At 40.8% G+C, this 19,434-nt stretch overlaps 1 protein-coding gene across 1 annotated transcript; it reads left to right on the top strand.

The window, feature by feature from the left end:
- The first annotated feature begins 3,277 nt into the window (after positions 1–3,277).
- LOC144257390 (uncharacterized) lies at positions 3,278–17,192 on the top strand. Its single transcript, XM_077803638.1, has 9 exons — positions 3,278–3,523; positions 6,811–7,095; positions 8,002–8,156; positions 8,781–8,999; positions 9,725–9,799; positions 11,764–13,383; positions 13,864–14,283; positions 15,768–15,956; positions 16,994–17,192. The coding sequence occupies exons 2-9, from the start codon at positions 6,831–6,833 to the stop codon at positions 17,069–17,071; spliced, it is 3,021 nt and encodes a 1,006-aa protein (XP_077659764.1). The 5' UTR covers positions 3,278–3,523; positions 6,811–6,830; the 3' UTR covers positions 17,072–17,192.
- The last annotated feature ends 2,242 nt before the right edge of the window (positions 17,193–19,434 follow it).

Below are 19,434 nucleotides of genomic sequence, written 5' to 3'. Positions count from 1 at the left end.
CTTTATTCCATTCCATTAGTTTCCTTCTCTATTTTTATGCTAACAAGACATTGAAAATTTCTTATACACTAAAAAATGACAAAATCATGGCATTTGCAGGGAAATGGATGGCATTAGAGCAGATTATGCTAAGTGAAGCTTGCCAATCCCTAAAAAAACAAATGCCAAATGTCTTCTTTTATATAAGGAGAGCAACTAAGAACAGAGCTGTTAGGGTCTGTAAACAAGTCAGGATGGCGCCTGGCATTTTGCCAGAGGGAGTGGTTTGTGAAGTAAGCCAGGGAGCCTTAAATGCGGAGATTCCTTATTGGTTGACTGCTGTATCTAGATTATGTTAATCAAGATAAGCTGTGTGGAATGTATATATACCCCACCTGTCCTACAATAAACGGCTCCCACTCCTGCTGTATCAATGTACTCAAGTTGTTCGTCACCCCCCGGTGACGCTGCAGCGGGACTGCGGCATAGAGCAGGGAGGAAGAGCAGGAGAAGAAGATTAACATTATACAGGGACAAGAGGTGGGAGGGAAAGGGAGAGAGAAGGGAAATTGCATGGAAATGGAAGGAGACCCTCATTGTTATACAAAATTACACATAAGAGGATGTGAGGGGAATGGGAAAAAACAAGGGGGAGAAATGAATTACAGTAGATGGGGTAGAGAGAAAAGATGGGAGGGGAGGGGAGGGGGGATAGTAGAGGACAGGAAGGGCAGCAGAATACAACAGACACTAGTATGGCAGTTTGTAAAAACGTGGATGTCTAACCGATGTGATTCTGCAATCTGTATACAGGGTAAAAATGGGAGTTCATAATCCACTTGAATCAAATGTATGAAATATGATATGTCAAGAGCTTTGTAATGTTTTTGAACATCTAATAATAATAATAAAAAAGAAAATTGCTTATATATAATATCCTAATAATATACAAAATATCAGAAATGTTTCATCAATAATTCTAGGCATAAGATCAACATAAACATCTGCATTTCTTTATTTTGCAGATATACCAATAGAAAACAAATTGATAAAAAGTACAAAATCATGATGTACTTAGGGATATCTAGCAAAAGATATGTAAAACCATTATAGACAAAACTATGAAACTTTACTGATGATTGCAAAGAAGACAAATAAATAGGAATATATATGATTTTTTTTTTTAATTTGAAGACTCAATAACATGAATAGGACAATTCTTTTCACACTAATCTATAAACTCCACACAAAACCTCAAAGATCCTTGCAAACACACCCCTTTGGTAAAGGTGTCAATAGTGGGAGAAGTTTTGCATGTGTGTGAAGGAAGTATATGAGAACACCCTGTACTTTCTGCTCAGACTGCTCTAAAATTACAGATTTTTTTCAATTTTTCTCTGTCCACATATAAATATATCACACTGAATTTCACCCTTATGCCCATCCATAATGCACTAATTTAAAAAAAACTATAAATAAATAGAAGAAATATCTGTAGAGCAGGGGAAAGGAAAGAGGAGGAGGGGGAATGGGTGGGAAAGGGAAAATCCTAGGGACTGAATTGGAGAAAATCATATTCCATACTCATACAATTGTATCAAAATGAATTTCAGTATTAGGTATGTTTGCCATGAATTAATGAAAAAGAAGTATAAAAGTACAGATTATTCAGTTTAAAAAAAAATCTCAAAGACATTGCTGAATAATTTGTTGAGATAAGCCTAAAACCTATATAAAAGAGTAAGGACAAATCATACTGATGATTTCGGAAGCCCCAGCTCTACAAGAAGCCAATGTCTATTAAAGCCATAATAATTAAGGCAACATGGAATGTGAATTAATAGATAGCATGAAGATAGAAGCACATATATGTGAAAACATGGTATTGTAACAGCCAACAGAAAGGCCAAATATCAAGTGTTGGGCTGATGAGAAATCTCCATAGATGAGAGGCAAACATTGGGTTTGTATCTCACAAAAGCACACAAAAATTACATAGCATGAGAGATTGAAGTTCTAATGTGATGAGTGATATCATTTACAGAGAACAGGAAAATCTCATTACATTGAGGGAGGGAAAATATCTTAAAGCACAAAAAAAGTACAAGCCAGAAAGTAAAACTTTATTAAATTCAATTGCATGCAAATTCTAAGTTTTTTTTTTTTTTTTTACAAATAAGACAGGGTATTAGAGTACAAATACAAACCAAACACTGGGAGAACATATCTGCAATATGTAATATGATTAATAGAGAGTTTGCATGCAGAAGATATACAGAACCACACATCCTACTATAAACATCCCACTTATAAAATTGCCAAAAAATATGAGTATCTCTTTTTTTTAGAGACAGAGAGAGAGAGAGAATTTTAATATTTATTTTTTAGTTTTTGGTGGACACAACATGTTTGTTTGTATGTGGTGCTGAGGATAGAACCCAGGTGGCACGCATGCCAGGCGAGTGCGCTACCACTTGAGCCACATCCCCAGCCCCATGAGTATCTTTTAATTGGATTAACAACAATAACCCAATCTCTGATACACATATGGGTAGGTGTTTCAGCATTGGTAGTGAGCAGTGCCTTCCAACTGAAAATAACTAATGGTGATTTTCAGGGAAGCTTGAACAGACAAGGATAGTAGAAAAATCTACCCTGTCCATACAGTGAGGGTCAGAGAACAATATTTTGGATGAACTGGAAACTCAGTTCATTCATCTATCCAAACACTCCCCGTCGTTCATGCCAGGAAGATGAGATTAATGGTGCTCCTTTCCCTTTTCTTCTCATTGTGGGGAAGACTAGGAGGGGTGCATTGCAAGTGACTGGAAGGTGCACCTTTCCTCTTTGATTTTTTAGCATCATGCAAAGGAAGAGAGGTTCCTAAATGCTGGATATGGAGTTCCTGAAATGCTGTCTTGTGTAGCATATGGTTTTCTTGCTTGGAAATAGTATTTTAAAAAAAACCTGGTGACTGTAGTGAGGGCCCTCAAGAAAAGTCAAGAATGAGACCTGAAAAAAATGATATAATATTAGGTAAAAAACACATCTGGACATGAAGCTGTATTGCGAAGCAATCTGCCAATTTTCCATTTCTAGACTTCCTTATCTATTGAGATTTGTAAGAAAAACATCTAACTACTGCTCTAACTTGTCAGGGTTACTGAGATGTTACAGGAATAGCACTTAGCCTCTCTGGCTGAAGAAATCGAAACCTAGAGGCATCTTGCTCTGTTTACTACGTTGCTTCCTCTCCCCCTGGGCTGAGAGCCCAGCGAGTGAGACACCCAGCATTGTCAGTAAGTGACTCACCAGGGCACTTTTCCTGTTTTCTTCAGGAAATGCTTCATCTTTTCAGCATTTCAGAACCCAAGATCCTGCCGTTTTCGTTCAGTCTCTGAGAGATCTCACCTATTTTTCTAATGCAAACCAAAAATCCCTGCTCCCTGCACTACTGAAGAGCTGAAGAGCTGGACCACTGTTGAAGAAATCCCCAGGGATTTCCGTGGAGAAGATTTTGTGGACACCTCCCACAGATCACAAGGTCAGCTGGGGAAATCAGTGTTGGGTCTTCTGGGTGCTGGGGTGAGGGGAGTCGGGCTGGCATCAGCTGCTTTGGAATTGGCGACAACTTCAGTAGCTAGACTGATCCACTTAGAAAGATAACAGACCTCTTTATTCCTCCAACACGGGGGGCCTGGAAAGGGGAAAGTGCATTTTGGCTATTTCGGATTGTAAACTCTGAGGAGGAATTGGCAGGAGTTCATATTGCAGAAGAGGACTTTGGTTCTCTTGTTTGGAGAGAGTATAAAAAACTTGGTGACTGTAGTGAGGGGCCTCAGGAAAAGACAAGAATGAGACATGAAAAGAAGCATAAAATAATGTTGATTAAAAAAAACACACACCTGGAATGACGCTGTGTTGTGTAGCATTATCCCAATTTTCCAAAACATGAGAATAAACGGAAAGGCATCGTAGAAAAATTTAGATTCACAAGCTCAGATATTCAAATATAGGATCTTAATATTTTCAGAAGTATTTTTAACTTTCCTTTAATTCCATTTGAAAACAGGACTAGTGGCAGATTTCAATCACTTTTGGATAGCTCTGCCAGCCTGAAAATTCATTATCATACATATACATAGGTTTTGGTGTTCAGAGGTAGAGAAAAAGAAGGAAATTCAAGTACGAGAGAAGAAGGGAAGTCAAGTAGAAAGAAGTCTTGTATATTAAAGGACTTTCTGTAGAGCCAATTTCAATATTTCATGTGCACTTGAATAGATTATGAGATTTTAGTTGTTGATATCAGATTTTTTATATATAGAAAAATATTGTTAAGTACATCAGGTATGTTACTCAGATAATCTAAATATTTACACACTTTTTTAACTTTGTTCATTCAGGAATTGAGAAAATTCATAGATTAAGAAATACTTCAGGCCAAAAGATATGGAGATCTGCCATACCAACTAAAAAATTGTCACTTTTTCTTGTGGTTCCTTGAAATCCATATATGTGTAGCTACACACAGATAGCTACATATATGTAATGATGTATACATCTGTGTCTCTGTGTGTGTGTATATATGGAGAAAAATATATTTATGGTACCAGGAGGACCAAAAAGTCATTATAACTGTTATTAGAAACATCCATAATTAAAACTGCTGGGTTTCCTAGGAGTTGAATGTTTTATTATTAGGTGGTATCTGATAACGATGTCTGTTTTTTCCACATTTCAGTGATGTTTTTTTAATGACACTTACGTAGACGTCTTCAATTAATTTTGACAAAAACACAAAGTCACCTAACTGATTAGGTCCTTTATGTATATGCTGGTACAAAGTATTTTGTCTTGTTTTTTTCTATCTTTACTTCAATCTATGACACTTCTTTATTGTCTTTGTTTTTAACTTATTGTTCTATCTTATGCTTTATGAAAAATACATCAAGAAATCCTTATTTTCTGTACCTCTCCTACTTTCGCCCTGATGATGGGCTTCCTCTATGTTTTCCTCTTCAATCATATCTTTATTTTTAAGACATAGTCATACTTAATCAAGTTTGTTTTCATTCTCCTGATCTTTTGGCCTGAAGTATTTCTTAATCTATTATTTTCTTATTGACTACTTCTTTCAATAGATATTTCCATGTGGGTTTTTGTCTTTCAAAACTACCTAGGCCTTGAGAAAAACAGAGTAGTTGTCGAGGCTTTCCTGCTGAAATATCATTTTTGTAGGTTAAAATTACACTTCCAAAATTATTTTTTTCACTCAAGCCAGGTTAGAGCACCTTCTTCTGTACTGAGGGGGCTAGATATATTTTGAAATTTAGTTTTTGAAGTTCACAGAAGGCTTTATTTGAAACATCTGTTCTATACATTGTACTACTACAAGCTCCACTGAGAATCTGTATCTTTACCTCATTACCAAAAGCAATAATATTTCAACAACAACACAAACAAGAGTGTTCAGATTTCAGAAGAATAAGGATTACACATAGCCACCTATCATCTCACATATGGTTATATTTTACAAACAAATTGTGTTGCCACACTCTCAAAACTTTCTATTTTAAAGGTATTTGGGTTATGCAATAGATATTTGGGTTATGCAATATTCAATCTGAGGATGTTCCTGTTCCCTCAAGGAAGAAGCAATTAACAGCCACAGAAATTTGAACATTCCATTTATCCAAAAGGTGTACAAAGAAATGATTCCTAAACTGAAAACACTTGTAAAGTAAGCAGAAAACTGGAATCCATAGCATGTACCGGTGTCACCAGGGTAGAGCACAAAAGCTACCTAGGTTCAGAAGTGTGACTCTTGTCCACGTGGGAGTTCTAGGGATTCCAGAGGACAAAACCTCAGTTCACACTTAAAGGTTGTAGTGGGAGGTAATCAGAAAAAGAAATACAGAAATGGCTTTTCAGGCCATGAAAGGGAAGTAGCAAAGTCATAAAGCATGAAAAGACAAGAGTGTGTTGTGTATATCAGAAGCGTGTGACATGAGGGATATGAAGAGCAAAACAGAAATGAAAAACAGGAGGTCACTCAGGGCCTTCCAGGATCCTTTAAGGAGTCAGGAATGTTTCTTACACGATTAAAAATTTTCAGCAGTAGTGTGCTGTGGATCCTAGAGAGAAAATGGACTCCATGAAAAACCTAATTAAGGAAATTAAGGCTGAAAGAAGAAAAATCAAGCAACTGTTGAAATTTTTCTACCAATAAATACTGTGACCCTACACCAGAAAGCAGATAGATGTTCAGCCAAGTGACAGAAATGGGGGCAGAGGACACAGAATGCATGCTCCCACACCAGGACAGACGCAGTACTAATGAGAGCTGGGTAGAAAAGAGCCAAGTGGACAGGGTCAGTGCCTGAGCCTGGAAGGGGGGTGCAGCAGCAGACAGTCACTCCTGGGGGCGGGGGAAGGTCGAGGCCATTGGCCCAGCAGCCACTTCATTCCTAACAGGTGAGCAGAGAGTCAGGAGCAAGATACACCCAGGGATGGGCCCAGGTCCAAGAAAGAACGGCAGGGGAGCCAGGGGCGCTGACACTGCACCCCCCCAGCCTGTTTCCAGACCCCTTCACCACCCACCAGTGAATCCACTCAGCTCTCATCACTCAGAGGGAAGAACTTCTTAGAAACGTGTACTGCAGCATTCCTCCCCCCACCTCCACAGCGGCACCTCTGGTAACCCAGGCCTCTTCATCGCACACACACCTCTGCACGGCACTTGGACAGGGGGCAGTCACTCACATACACATAAGCCATTTTTGAAAGTGTCCGTTTGCACGTGTCAGACTCTATGCTGTTTCTGTCTCGTAGGCTCAGCCATAACTTGAGAGATGGTGAACGAATACAAGAAAATTGTCCTGCTGGTGGGGCTAGAGACCATTGAGGATTATGAATTTAGATTGATTAAGTCCTTATTGGCCAAAGACTTAAAATTGACTAAAAAAATGCAAGAAGATTATGACAGAATTAGGATTGCTGACTTGATGGAAGAGAAGTTCCACAGAGATGCTGGGCTGGGAAAACTGATCACACTCTGCAAAGACATTCCGGCACTTGCAGAACTCGTGGAAACTCTTAAAACTCAGAGGCTGAAAGGTAACCAGGAGGCACCCCTCCCATCCTTTCTGCACCTACCTTCCCCAGTCCTGACTAGAGCCCTGACTTGCTCACAGTTGATACGTCCTTTCCCAAGTCAAAACCTCAGTTGCCATAGCAATCATGGTTCTTGAGATGCCAACAATTTGACCACTTAGGAATTCCTTTCCAGTCAAGGGTTCTGATGGGTTTTTTTTGGCAAAGGGGTTATGTCTTTTGAGGGTGGAGATGAAGAAAATAGTCAGAAGGACTCATTGAGAGACTAGTGTTTCCAATACATTACATTGGAAAATAATAAAATAAAATTGGGGGAAAAAAGTGTGCATTTTAAAAATATTTAAATCAATTATTATTATTGCTTTATTAGGATACTAGTTCATCATTAATATCTTCTCTGGAAACAAAAAATGAAGCACTCTTTAATTAAAAATCTGCCTTTCGGCGATGTGAAGACATTCCCTCTTATGAAATACTGGGTTTAAAAACCACGTAAGAACTCAAACTCCAATACCACCACTTTTTCGTGCTGCAAAAGAGAAGACATTTCCTTCTCTATTTTCTCCAATTTGGAGGAATGTTCTACAAAGATGACCTCTCCTTAACATCATGTACAGTGTAGAAGCTTATGAGGCAAATGTACAATAAGAGGGTTAGGAAAGGGATTGACAGAGGTCCCTGGGAGTCCCCGGGACAGGAAGTCTGTGCTCACTGCACACAGGAAGGGTAAGGAAACCGCTGAGGGACAGGCTGGGCCTGGGTGGCTTCTGCCAGGCTGAGCTGATGGGCTAGAGGTGGACGCCCACAGTCAGACACAAAAGCAGGAGCAGAGAGGAAACAGAGAGGAGACTGCGTCCACTGACTTCACCCAGGAGCCCCGGTTTATTGTGCTGTCTTTTACTTCATCAGTTAAAAGGAAATCCAAAGTGGGAAGAAAACCCACAGGGGAAAAAAAATCTACAGGGAAAAAAGTGGAGCAGGATGAATCTCCTACTGCCCAGTCCAGGTCCACAACAAATACAGATTCGGAACCAGAGTCAGAGGAGGAGATACCTTCCTCGAAGGTAGGACGGCTGAGCCCCCACTGAAAAGCATCCACTCCTGATCTTCCACTTCTTGCCTTTTAATCTACCCTCCAGTCTCTGTATAGTTCAAGAACGTAGTGAAAACGAGGTTCTGAGCCTGCAAACTCATACCTATTGGTCTCCCGTTTTCTTTCAGTACTTCTGTGCACTTGAACTTAGGTAATATGACCCCCTAGGGCAGAAACAGAAAATCATCACACTTTTCTAAGATATGCACTAAAATAGCAATCAGTTTGGGACAATGGCTTGCTAAAGCCTATTGAGAGACACTGAGTCCCAATTTAGCTGTTTCAAATCCAAGCCTCCTGCTCTCCCATCACCAGAGGTGAGTACAGGGTGACATGCAGAAATTACTTTTCCTCTTTCTGTGAAGCAGTCATGTATGGCCAGTGCTTACCTTCTGGCCATCTTTTTAGAGGATGGACTGACTCCCTGGAGTTCCCAAGGGTATTAGCATAATTAGAATCTGCTTATAAATACAGACTTTCTTGCCTAAAGATGCTCTGCTTCAACTGACATTAAACCCCATTACCAAAGGCTGGGAGTGTGGCTTAGAGGTCGAGCACCTAATCAGCATGATTAAGGCCCTGGTTCAATTCGCAGCACCAAAAAGGAAAACCTACCTCTGTCAAGAAAAAAGAAAGACTAAAAGTCTCTCAAGAAAACAAAATGAAAAAATCTGAAAACCCTGAGAGAACACAGCTTCCCCCAGAACAGGGTCGATTTATGGAACCTTCAGCCACCAACGAAGAACAAACTGCGGTCTGTCCCCAGACTCCTCAGGGGCCTCCACCAGAACCATCCAATAGTCCTCCAATCAAGGTACCTCTTCCTGCTCCTAATACTTGTCCCTCCCCACACCATATTTCAGGGGTCATTGGAACATTGAAAGAGCTTTTCCTAATCCCTTACTGTACCCCATTTCCTCCTACAATTAAATCCCATATTGATTTACCAAATGCATAGATCAAAATCTCAGTGCTATTTACAAGGCATACATTGATGAAACAATTTCTGATCTCCACAGTGTTGTGTTCATGTGTTGGTCCAGGAGAGATGGGTATGGATAGGGGGTTGGCCAGACAGATAAGGATGCATGACTACACGTATGTTCACTCTAGATTCCAATTTCTTTTCAACCCTTTATCTTTGCTTACTGACCAAACTTCTGAATTAATTTTCAGACACCTGTGCTACTGCTTGCCACGTCTTTTGACCCATACCCTGTCCCTGCTTTGGAATTCCTTATTACCCATCCCGTGCCAGCAATAATGCATTCCTCAAATAATTCCTCATGGAAAGACCCCCTATGCAAAAGAGCAGACATTGACCCTAAGCTTTTCTGTGCTTTTATCCTACTGTTAAAAAAAATAGATGTCTTTCTTCTCTACTAGATGATAAACTCACATTGTAGTCAGCTCTGCCAGAGGGGAGAAAAGACAGAGGTGGAAAAGTGATTCACCCCTGTAATATCAACTCCATCAAACTCTGCTTTTTGTTTTGCCTTTTTTTCCCCCCTGCCTTTATGGGATTCCTGTGGTTACCAGCGACCCAAGATCAAGAAGTCTGTACCGTTGGTGAATAAGCAAGGAACAATTTCTTCAAGTTTTCAGGAGGGGCAGGTAAGAGCACAAGTTAAGTCACTCTTCTGCACTCTGGTTTCTAACTCAACACCCACGCTGCACTTCGACTTAGGGTCCAGCCTCACCACCAAGCCATATGCTGATGTTGAAGACAGACTTCCTATACAGAGAGACTATCGATTTTTGGCTTGATTTTCTGTTGTATTTACTTATTCATTTATTTATGGGCAGGAGGGATTGAACTTAACCAGTGAGCCAAATCCCCAGTCCTCTTTATGTTTGATCTTGAGAGAGGGTCTTGATAAGTTGCTTAGGGCCTCATTAAGTAGCTGAGGCTGGCTTTGAACTTGTGATCCTCCTGCCTCAGCCTCCTCCTTATAGGAGCGCACCACCATGCCCAGCCTCTGTTGTTAGTATTGTTGTTAGTTCCCAGAACCCACATTTCCCACAATAATCTTTCCTGAAAGGTTAAAGAAATCTGCTTTTTTTGTTTGTTTTTCTTTTTAGGAGCCTGGAGAACAGGTGTCAGGAAAAAAAAATGTGCATTTCCTTAATGGAAAGTTTTAGTTAATAAACAAAATTCAATTCAAAGGCTACTGACTTTGTTCTGAAATTTCCTCCCTTAGAGAAAACAAAAACAAAAACAACAAAAAAAAAGAGGTTTTTTTTTTAACCCAAACATAACCCTAAAAACTGTGCTTGATCAAGTCAGCTGGCAGCAAATGCAGAACCCAGGTTCATGTACATCATCTCATTTCTTCTTTATAATACCATATGAAAACGGTCTTGTTAGTCTTATTGCACACATGAGAAAATAGAGATGGGTGAAATCAGACAGGTCACACAGGATTTAAATCCAGCCATCTTTCAGCTGTAAAACTCGAATGTTTAATGAACATAGATGGACTGCAGGGTAGGTGTGAAGATGTTAAAATGTCTCAAGTTTATTTTTAAACCCTTTTATGTTAAGTGCTAGGCTTGGGGTTTGTTACTGTGGCACAAGTGCCCGTGGTGCTTAGAAGCTGTTCTAAGGGGCTCTACTCCAGGTGAGGGCCCTCTCAGCAGTTCTTTCACACATATACACAACTGGCACTTTAAAAGTCAGATTACTGAATGCTGTCAGTCCTGTCAAAACTGGTCAGGGGACTGGGGCTGTAGCCTTGCACGTGTGAGGCACTTGATACCACAAAAAATAAACAAAATAAAGGCATGCTGTCCATCTACAACTACAAAACAGTTAAAAAAAAAAACTGGTCAGTAGTGTGTTGTGCTGACCCAATTATGATGATGTGTAATGAACTTCCATTAGTGTAGTTGAAGATTGTCATGGCATATGATTTTAGAGAGATTTCCCGTTACTACTTGAAATTGTCTAACCATGTAGCTAAAGATAATGCTTTGGGTAATATGTTGAATTGCTGTGAATGCAACTAGGAACCCAGAAAGATTCTGGCTTCCTGATTCACACTATGGAGGTGGCAGGATCCTTCCTGAGGAACTGTGAATTTGAGGGACCTGTCCTGTTGGAGTTATGATCGGACACCTGAAAGGATGGAGACCTGTCTATCTTATTTGTCAAAGAGCACAGGACAGGGACTGGTGCATGTATTTGCTTGATTGGAAAGGCTTACTTAAGAAATGCCCATAAATGTGAATCTGCTGTTTTGCTCTCCCCAAGAAATAATCCTAAGAGTTTTATCTAATCAAAGGATTTAGATCAGTTTTATAGGATCTGTAGAACCAGTTATCACCTCCCAGAGCAATGGAATTGCAGTCCTTTCTGATTTTAACATTTAGAAGGAGGTTTGTGGAAGGAGGAGGCAATGTGTTGGAAGTATCTGAATGTATGCTATGATTCCTACTGTGACCCAGAATAAAATTTGCAGGGTCAAAGTCCTATTTAAAGAGGAAAACAAATGAGAATAAAAGATGAATTTCATTTGATTTTAAAACCATTAAACAACAACAACTACAACAAAGTAAAGAAACCTGTTTTCCTTCAGGAAATGGAAGCCACAAATAGCAAAACAAATAACGTGAAGGTCCAGGAATCTCAGGGACAGCGTCAACTTCCACAACTGTCAGAAACTGTCGTAAAACCACCTGAGTATATTATCCACACTCATCAGATGCCTCCAACAGTGTCATCCAGCAGTGTCCACACTCCTCAGAATCCCCCAACAGCACCACCCAGCAGTGTCCACGCTCCTCAGAAGCCTCCAACAGCACCACCCAGCAGTGTCCACACTCCTCAGAAGCCCCCAACAGCACCACCCAGCAGTGTCCACGCTCCTCAGAAGCCTCCAACAGCACCACCCAGCAGTGTCCACACTCCTCAGAAGCCCCCAACAGCACCACCCAGCAGTGTCCACACTCCTCAGAAGCCTCCAACAGCACCACCCAGCGGTGTCCACGCTACTCAGAAGCCCCCAACAGCACCACTCAGCGGTGTCCACACTTCTCAGATGCCTCCAACAGTGTCACCCAGCAGTGTCCACACTCCTCAGAAGCCTCCAACAGCACCAACCATCAGTGTCCACATTCCTCAGAAGCCCCCAACAGCACCACCCAGCAGTGTCCACACTCCTCAGAAGCCTCCAACAGCACCAACCATCAGTGTCCACATTCCTCAGAAGCCCCCAACAGCACCACCCAGCAGTGTCCACACTCTTCAGAAGCCTCCAACAGCACCATGCAGCAGTGTCCACATTCCTCAGAAGCCTCCAACAGCACCACCCAGCAGTGTCCACATTCCTCAGAAGCCTCCAACAGCACCACCCAGCAGTGTCCACGCTCCTCAGAATCCCCCAACAGCACCACCCAGCAGTGTCCACACTCTTCAGAAGCCTCCAACAGCACCATCCAGCAGTGTCCACATTCCTCAGAAGCCTCCAACAGCACCACCCAGCAGTGTCCACACTCCTCAGAAGCCTCCAACAGCACCACCCAGCAGTGTCCACACTCCTCAGAAGCCTCCAACAGCACCACCCAGCAATGTCCACACTCCTCAGAAGCCTCCAACAGCACCACCCAGCAGTGTCCACACTTTTCAGAAGCCTCCAACATTGTCACCCAGCAGTGTCCACACTTCTCAGAAGCCTCCAACAGTGCCACCCAGCAGTGTCCACACTCCTCAGAAGCCTCCAACAGCACCACCCAGAAGTGTCCACGCTCCTCAGAAGCCTCTGACAGCCCCATCTGGCAGAACTAACACCTTTCACTTACTTCTAACATTACCCAGCGGAGTCCAGACCTCTCCTCTGTCTCCCCCCAATCCATCAGGCGGAATCCAGACTCCTCAGATGCCTCCGGCAGCACCAGATGGCAGAATCCCCACCCCACACTTACCTTGGACATCACCCGGTGAGTTCCAGACCCCTCACATGTGTCCCGAAGATCCATCAGGCGGAATCCAGACTCCTCATTTTCCTCCAACGTCCTCCAGAGGGATCCAGGGTCCTCACCCATCTCCAGCATCCTCCAGTAGAATCCAAACTCCTCAGATCCATCCCACAGAACCATCCACCATAACCCAGAATCCACAAGTGTGGCCAGCAACACCATCTGCCAGTCTGCAGACTCCTCAGAAGACTGTGACATCTTTCAGCAGTGGCTTACCCACGGTAAGAGTTTTCTGTTCCCACACTAGAATGACAGAGATTTACAAACTTGCAAGAGCTTCTCCCACATTTGTTCAGTTCAGCTGCTCATTTTATGGAGTCCATTTTGAGATCCCATCCTACATTTGAATTCTCATTCACACAATACTCCACTTCATTGAAGTGATATATATGATTGTTAGTGAACACTTACCCTTCCGTCTTCCATAATGAGTTAAATTGGACACTAGTTTATGAATCTGTGAGGATAGTGAAATGACTACCTAAATCATCTTATTTATTCCACCACCTAAATTATACTATTTATGCTAGTGTTGTCTAGATTTCCCCCCAGTTCTGCCCGAGTACTGTTTTCTTGAGGATCAACCTTCAGAATCTTCTTGATGTGCCTTGAGAATCAACACTGAGTCAGCTCTCACTAGATAGTGACCCAAGACACCCTATCTTAACAGTGCCTGTTTGTGCTGTGTATTTCCTAAGTAGAATCCAAGATTGAAAACTGTACCTAAAGAAGCCTCTGAAGAATGTGGTCACCAGAAGGGCCCCAAAGAAGTAGTGGTGTTGAAAGTAACAGAACCATTTACTTATGAGTTCAAAGAAGGCGGGAAGAAGATGTTTCATGCTACAGTGGCCACCGAGAGCGAATTCTTCCGAGTGAAAGTTTTCGACATCAACTTGAAGGACAAATTCATCCCAAAGACAGTTATTGCCATATCCGATTACATTGGCCGCAACGGGTTCCTGGAGGTATACAGTGCTTCAACTGTGTCTCACGTGAGCGCAGACAGAAAGATGGAGATCTCAAAGACACTGATTAAAAATGCTAATGCAACTCCTAAAATTGAGTATCTTTGCTCAAGAAGCACAACAAAATACGTGAATGGGGTGTACACGGTGTATAAGGTAAGCCACAGCACTGTTTCATAAAATTTCTTCTGCAAGCCCAGATTTTAAGAGTCTTAACTTGTTAAGTCAATTTACTGAACAGAGGAAATCAAGGCCTGACTGATCAGGGATTGGGAAGTGGAGACTTCATCATCAGAGTATGGCATAGTAAGTTTCAGAACAGTTGTCTTTACAGGATCTCACCAGGAGAGTTCTTCAGAAAGAGAGTCACCAAGAATCTTTGGCATTTTAACAGCTATTCTGGTCTATAACACCGTTTAGTTCATCTCAACCCATGTATCCTTAGGATTTTGCTTGAGGTTTCCCCATCGGTATCAATGGCAACTTAATTGTAAATAAAGAGTTGACCTCCCAAATCTGGATCTGGTTGTGCTAAACATAATAAGAAACCAAACAGATGACTCTGCCCCAGGATGTGGTGACATTTAACAGTGACCTCAGATTCTGATCAGCTGGACTCTTGTCCCTTTAAAACGCTCTCACCTTTTCCCATTCATTACTTTTCATCCAGAGATGATTGAGCAACTGACCTCTGCATTAAATTATAAGAGAAGCATAGAAGCTGAAAGATCAGAGACCTATAGTCTCAATCAGAGACCCCTCAATTGGCAAAGAAGCTTGGTGAATTCTTAGACTTAGGGTCTTTCAGTCCCGATACACCGTGCAACTTAGTACCCTTAGCTGAGATAACTGCTTGTTGGAAGTGTGTCAATCTGCTATGTATGTCTTTGAGGATGGTCTGTTTTTGTTGTTGTTCTCTTTGGTAGTGAAGATTTAAACCAGAGGTAATCAGTCACGGAGCTACGTTCCTAGACCTGTCTGCCTGCCTGTCTGTCTATCTGACAATCATCTATCTTCTTAGACAGGGCCTCACCAAGTTGACTAGGGCTGGCCTTGAGCTTGTAACCCTCTGAGCTCAACCTTTTTCTTTTACCTGGGATGTTTTCTGTAGACTCAATTTAAACAATAGTGCAAATATATGTGGCTGTAGAACTAATAAATATAGTGAGGTATGACCAAAAACATTGGGGCTAGATGACCTGGATTTAATATTTGGAGAAGAGCAAGTCAATGAAGAAGACAAACAATAAATTCTATATTGAGATAACAATCTACTTAATGAGGAAATGTAATAGTTTCCCTCAGCCTCACCCAGGGAGCCTTAAATGAACTTTCTTCTCTTTTCTTGTGGAGGTTATCAAAGAAACCTATACAGGTAATCCACTATGCCTATGGGGAAACAGTAAAGATTAGGAAGATAAGGTTTTCTAGAACAACCTTACAGATGTAGACATTAAATCAGGAAAGCCTGAGAGATGTTCGGTGGAAAATACCTTAAGTTTTTGTTACCTGCAATTCAGAAACTTCAGATCTATTTACCTTGCCAGAGATAAACATTTTCATTTATAGCCTATATTTGTCAAATACGTAAGAATTCCTGATACATTTCTCAGAAGATGAGTGTTCATAATCTTTTGCAGAAAAATGTGAGGGAAGATTGCACTTATTATGAAATACAAGATGATACAGGGAAGATGGAAGTGGTGGTGTATGGAAGGCTGACCTATATCAACTGTGAAGAAGGAGATAAACTTAATCTCTTCTGTTTTGAACTGACCTTGAATGCAGATAAGTGGCAGCTGAGATCTGTATTCCACAGTTACATCAAGGTGGGTGTGCTATGGGAATATCATTCTTCCAAAACAAGTATATATATATATATATATATATATATATATATATATATATATATATATTTATGTTGTACTTTTGGGAAAATAAACTCTCTATGCTGTTAGAATGTTCAACATGTGGGAAGAAAAACTAAGCTCTGCCGATTAGGACATATGAACATCATTTTTAAAAGCTAATTATATTTTTAAACGTAATAAATAAAGTAAATTCAGAGACTTTAAAAATTCATTCTTCCTTAAACTGAATAATGAAGATATGTTGAATTAACCAAAGGAAGGAAATAATTTAATGAAAGATTTGGATTAGATTAAGGAAGATTTGTTTCAACTTCTGGCTCTGTGATTTTCTAATTGACTAAAGATTTAAAACACGAGGCACTTCTCTGTCACCACCTATAAAGTGGGGAAATATTTTCTAACATAACAGGTCACCAACAAAACCCCTAAGAGATCTAGGTTACCAATGCTGCCCCTTTAGAGAAATGGTAGATGACAGTGTCTGTGCTCTTTGTCACACTAATGCACACATTCATGTGCAAGTCATGGAACACTGCAAAAGGCTGATTCTGGACAGCAAAGAAATAAAATAAAAAGGCTGACCTGTTCAAGCCACTGATATGTGCAAATGACCTGTTGAAGCACACCTGCTGAGATCTCTCTGATCCTCAGGACCATCAGTCAAATATTCCTCCCACCAGTTGCACTAGGAAAGCCTTTTGTAACTTCCTCCCTCCCTTCTGCCCAATGAAAACCTCCCCTCAGCTTTGCCATGGGGTCCACCAGCTCTTGTCTCTTGTGCTGTTTCCTGATACCACCTGTGTTCATGCTGGATAAAGTGACTAGCTGATTTTCTAGTCCTAAGCAAGTGGGAAAAGGTGACTCCAACCACAGGAATGGTTATAGGAGATAAGTAGGAGTGAGAAAAGAGATGAGGTTCATGGGGAGGAGACCCTGTGGGTGAAGAGAGAAATGTGTGGCCAGCTGCATCTCAACTTCTTACTTTCTTCTTCAAGGTAATCAAGGGCAACAAATCCAAGACATGTCTACTCAATCGTGATTCAAATATGGACACTTCACAAGAATCCTCCTAAAAGCCAGGATACCATTGGTAACAGTGCTCATGGAGATGAGATTAAAGTACAGAAAAAAATATATGTATATATATTTAAAATATATTACAAACAAAAACCAGCTTTAGTCTGTGGCTGTCACTCGGTGATGCTGTGCTCCCCTAGCAAGCATAAAGCTCTGGGCTCACTACCCAGCAACACAAAAATAAATGAATAATAAATAAATTTAAAAACAAATATGATATTCACTGATTCTAGAAAATGGGATTTAGAAGAGCCTTCTACTTTCTACTTGTCTGATTTCTAAATTCCATATTTTACATCGATAATTTCTATAATTTTTTTAAAAAAATCAATAATTTTTCTAGAGCAATGCTAGGCTCTAGTCACAGTTGAATAGGCTATGACCTGCTCAAAATAAAAAAAAAAAAAGTTTGGTGATGAAATGCAGCCTGTGGTATAATTGCAAATCCCTTTGTCCTGGAAGGGTGGATATCTGAGAATCTGTCCCCTAAAAGGGCTACAATCAGGTACGTTGTCCATGTGGAGGTGTTTGTTGTCTGGTGATTAGCATGAACACACTAGAATGTTAAAAGAATTTCTGCCCCTCCCTGATGTACTCCCTGTATCTGAAATATGTACCAACAGGCCTCCGTGGCTACCCCCCCACAATTCCTCCTCCTTACATTCCCTGTGTGTGAAACCATCAGGAAGCTGCCCAGGCACTTCTGCTGCAGGCAATCACTGAAGAGAACTGATTTTCTTTAGAGTAGAATAGCAGGAAGCAGATGTCTGCAAAGAAATTTTACTCTTGGATTTTTATCGATCACATATTGGTACCGGGTATTTTGGGGTATTTTGTAAATTGTTTTGTGTCCTTTAATCTTTCTATAAGCCCTAAAAGGTGCATGGATAGTTTTCTCCATTTTACTCTGTGTAGTGTGTGGCAGACAAGCAACAGACAGGCACACTCACTCTCCTAAGGACACTTGGGTAGGAAAGTAGAGAGCTAGATGAAGACTCCAGGGAGCAGTTCCAGTGTGGGGGAGGTGTGATGGGGAAGAATCTGGAGCTGAGTTGGAAATTTGGAGAGCATGGGGACATTTACCACAATACGCGTCCGAGACTACGGATGCCCTATTTGTGGCTCAATGCCCAAGGAGTATTATTGTATTGTATTGTTTTGCCATAAAATGCCTCCTTTCTTTTTGTTTATTTTCTTATAGTTGACTCAGATGCTAATTAAACATTTTCTTGCCTATGACCTCACCAATAATATATATATATATTAATTAATATATATATATATCACATACACACATATTGTTATATATTTATATATAAATGTATAACAGTTCTATCAGTGCAGATGTGCTTACATGGTAATGTATTACATGGTATGGGTATGTATTTCTCATCTACTGTTAGAAAACTAAAGTTCAAAGATATTTAATGAAGTGTCAAAATCACTTACTCTGCTAATTAGGAACAGAGATCATCCTGGGCTGTCAGCCTGCTAAAACTTCCTCTAAATTCAAACTTGACTTATGGACACTAAGGAAAAAGATTGCTTCATACCCAACTGATGTTTGTATTCTGAGTTGTCCTGATACTCTGATACTCTATGTAAACTTCCTACAATTTGCTATTCTTGAGTCTGTAGATGGTGGCAATTAAGAGTAAAGCATGACTTACAGGGGACTTGCCCAGTGTCCTTGCCCTGTTTTCCGTCATGTTGATTCCCCTTTGAACTTGTAAGAACTGGGTCTCCAACAGAGATAATCAAAAAAAAAAATCACATTCTACACAAGAGTTTGCTTCTTTGTTTTGTTTTCACTTAAAAAGCTTCATCTAATTCCACAATCCCACTCTAGCTTACATCCTTGTGTCATACCGCATAGCAGAGCTCCTCCTTGGAATTAAAATCAACTAAGAAAAAGTCAAAATCCAGAGCTGCTTCTAGATTTGAAGCATGTGGGCCAAAGAGGTCAGCTCAGCTCACAGAAATGCTAATCTGCAAGCATAGACATCTGACAGATTGGGTGGTACCAATTGGTTTTAAGCTGTCCAAGACAGAGAAGTGTCATTGTGAAGGTTTCTGGGGTATCCAAATATGAGAGTGATGAAAAGAGTCCTGGAGAGCCACTGTAGACCCTTCACTACTACAACTCAGAAACTAGCATTAGCTGGGGGAGGACTACTGCACCACAGGTCACCTGTGGAAAAACCAAAACCAGAACTCTAGCACTCACAGACCGCCATCGGGAGCTTCACTGGTCTGAATATGATCCAACTGAAGGGAACAAGTACATAGTGACCCACAAGTAATTTAGGGACACTCCAAAGCCTGCATAAGGAACTACTGCAATCAATAGAAGCACCCA

Source organism: Urocitellus parryii, chromosome 11 (assembly GCF_045843805.1).
Source record: "Urocitellus parryii isolate mUroPar1 chromosome 11, mUroPar1.hap1, whole genome shotgun sequence".
In the NCBI taxonomy this organism is placed as follows: Eukaryota; Metazoa; Chordata; class Mammalia; order Rodentia; family Sciuridae; genus Urocitellus; species Urocitellus parryii.
Note: the sequence above shows the minus strand (reverse complement) of the source record. Positions and strands in the feature narration are given on the sequence as shown.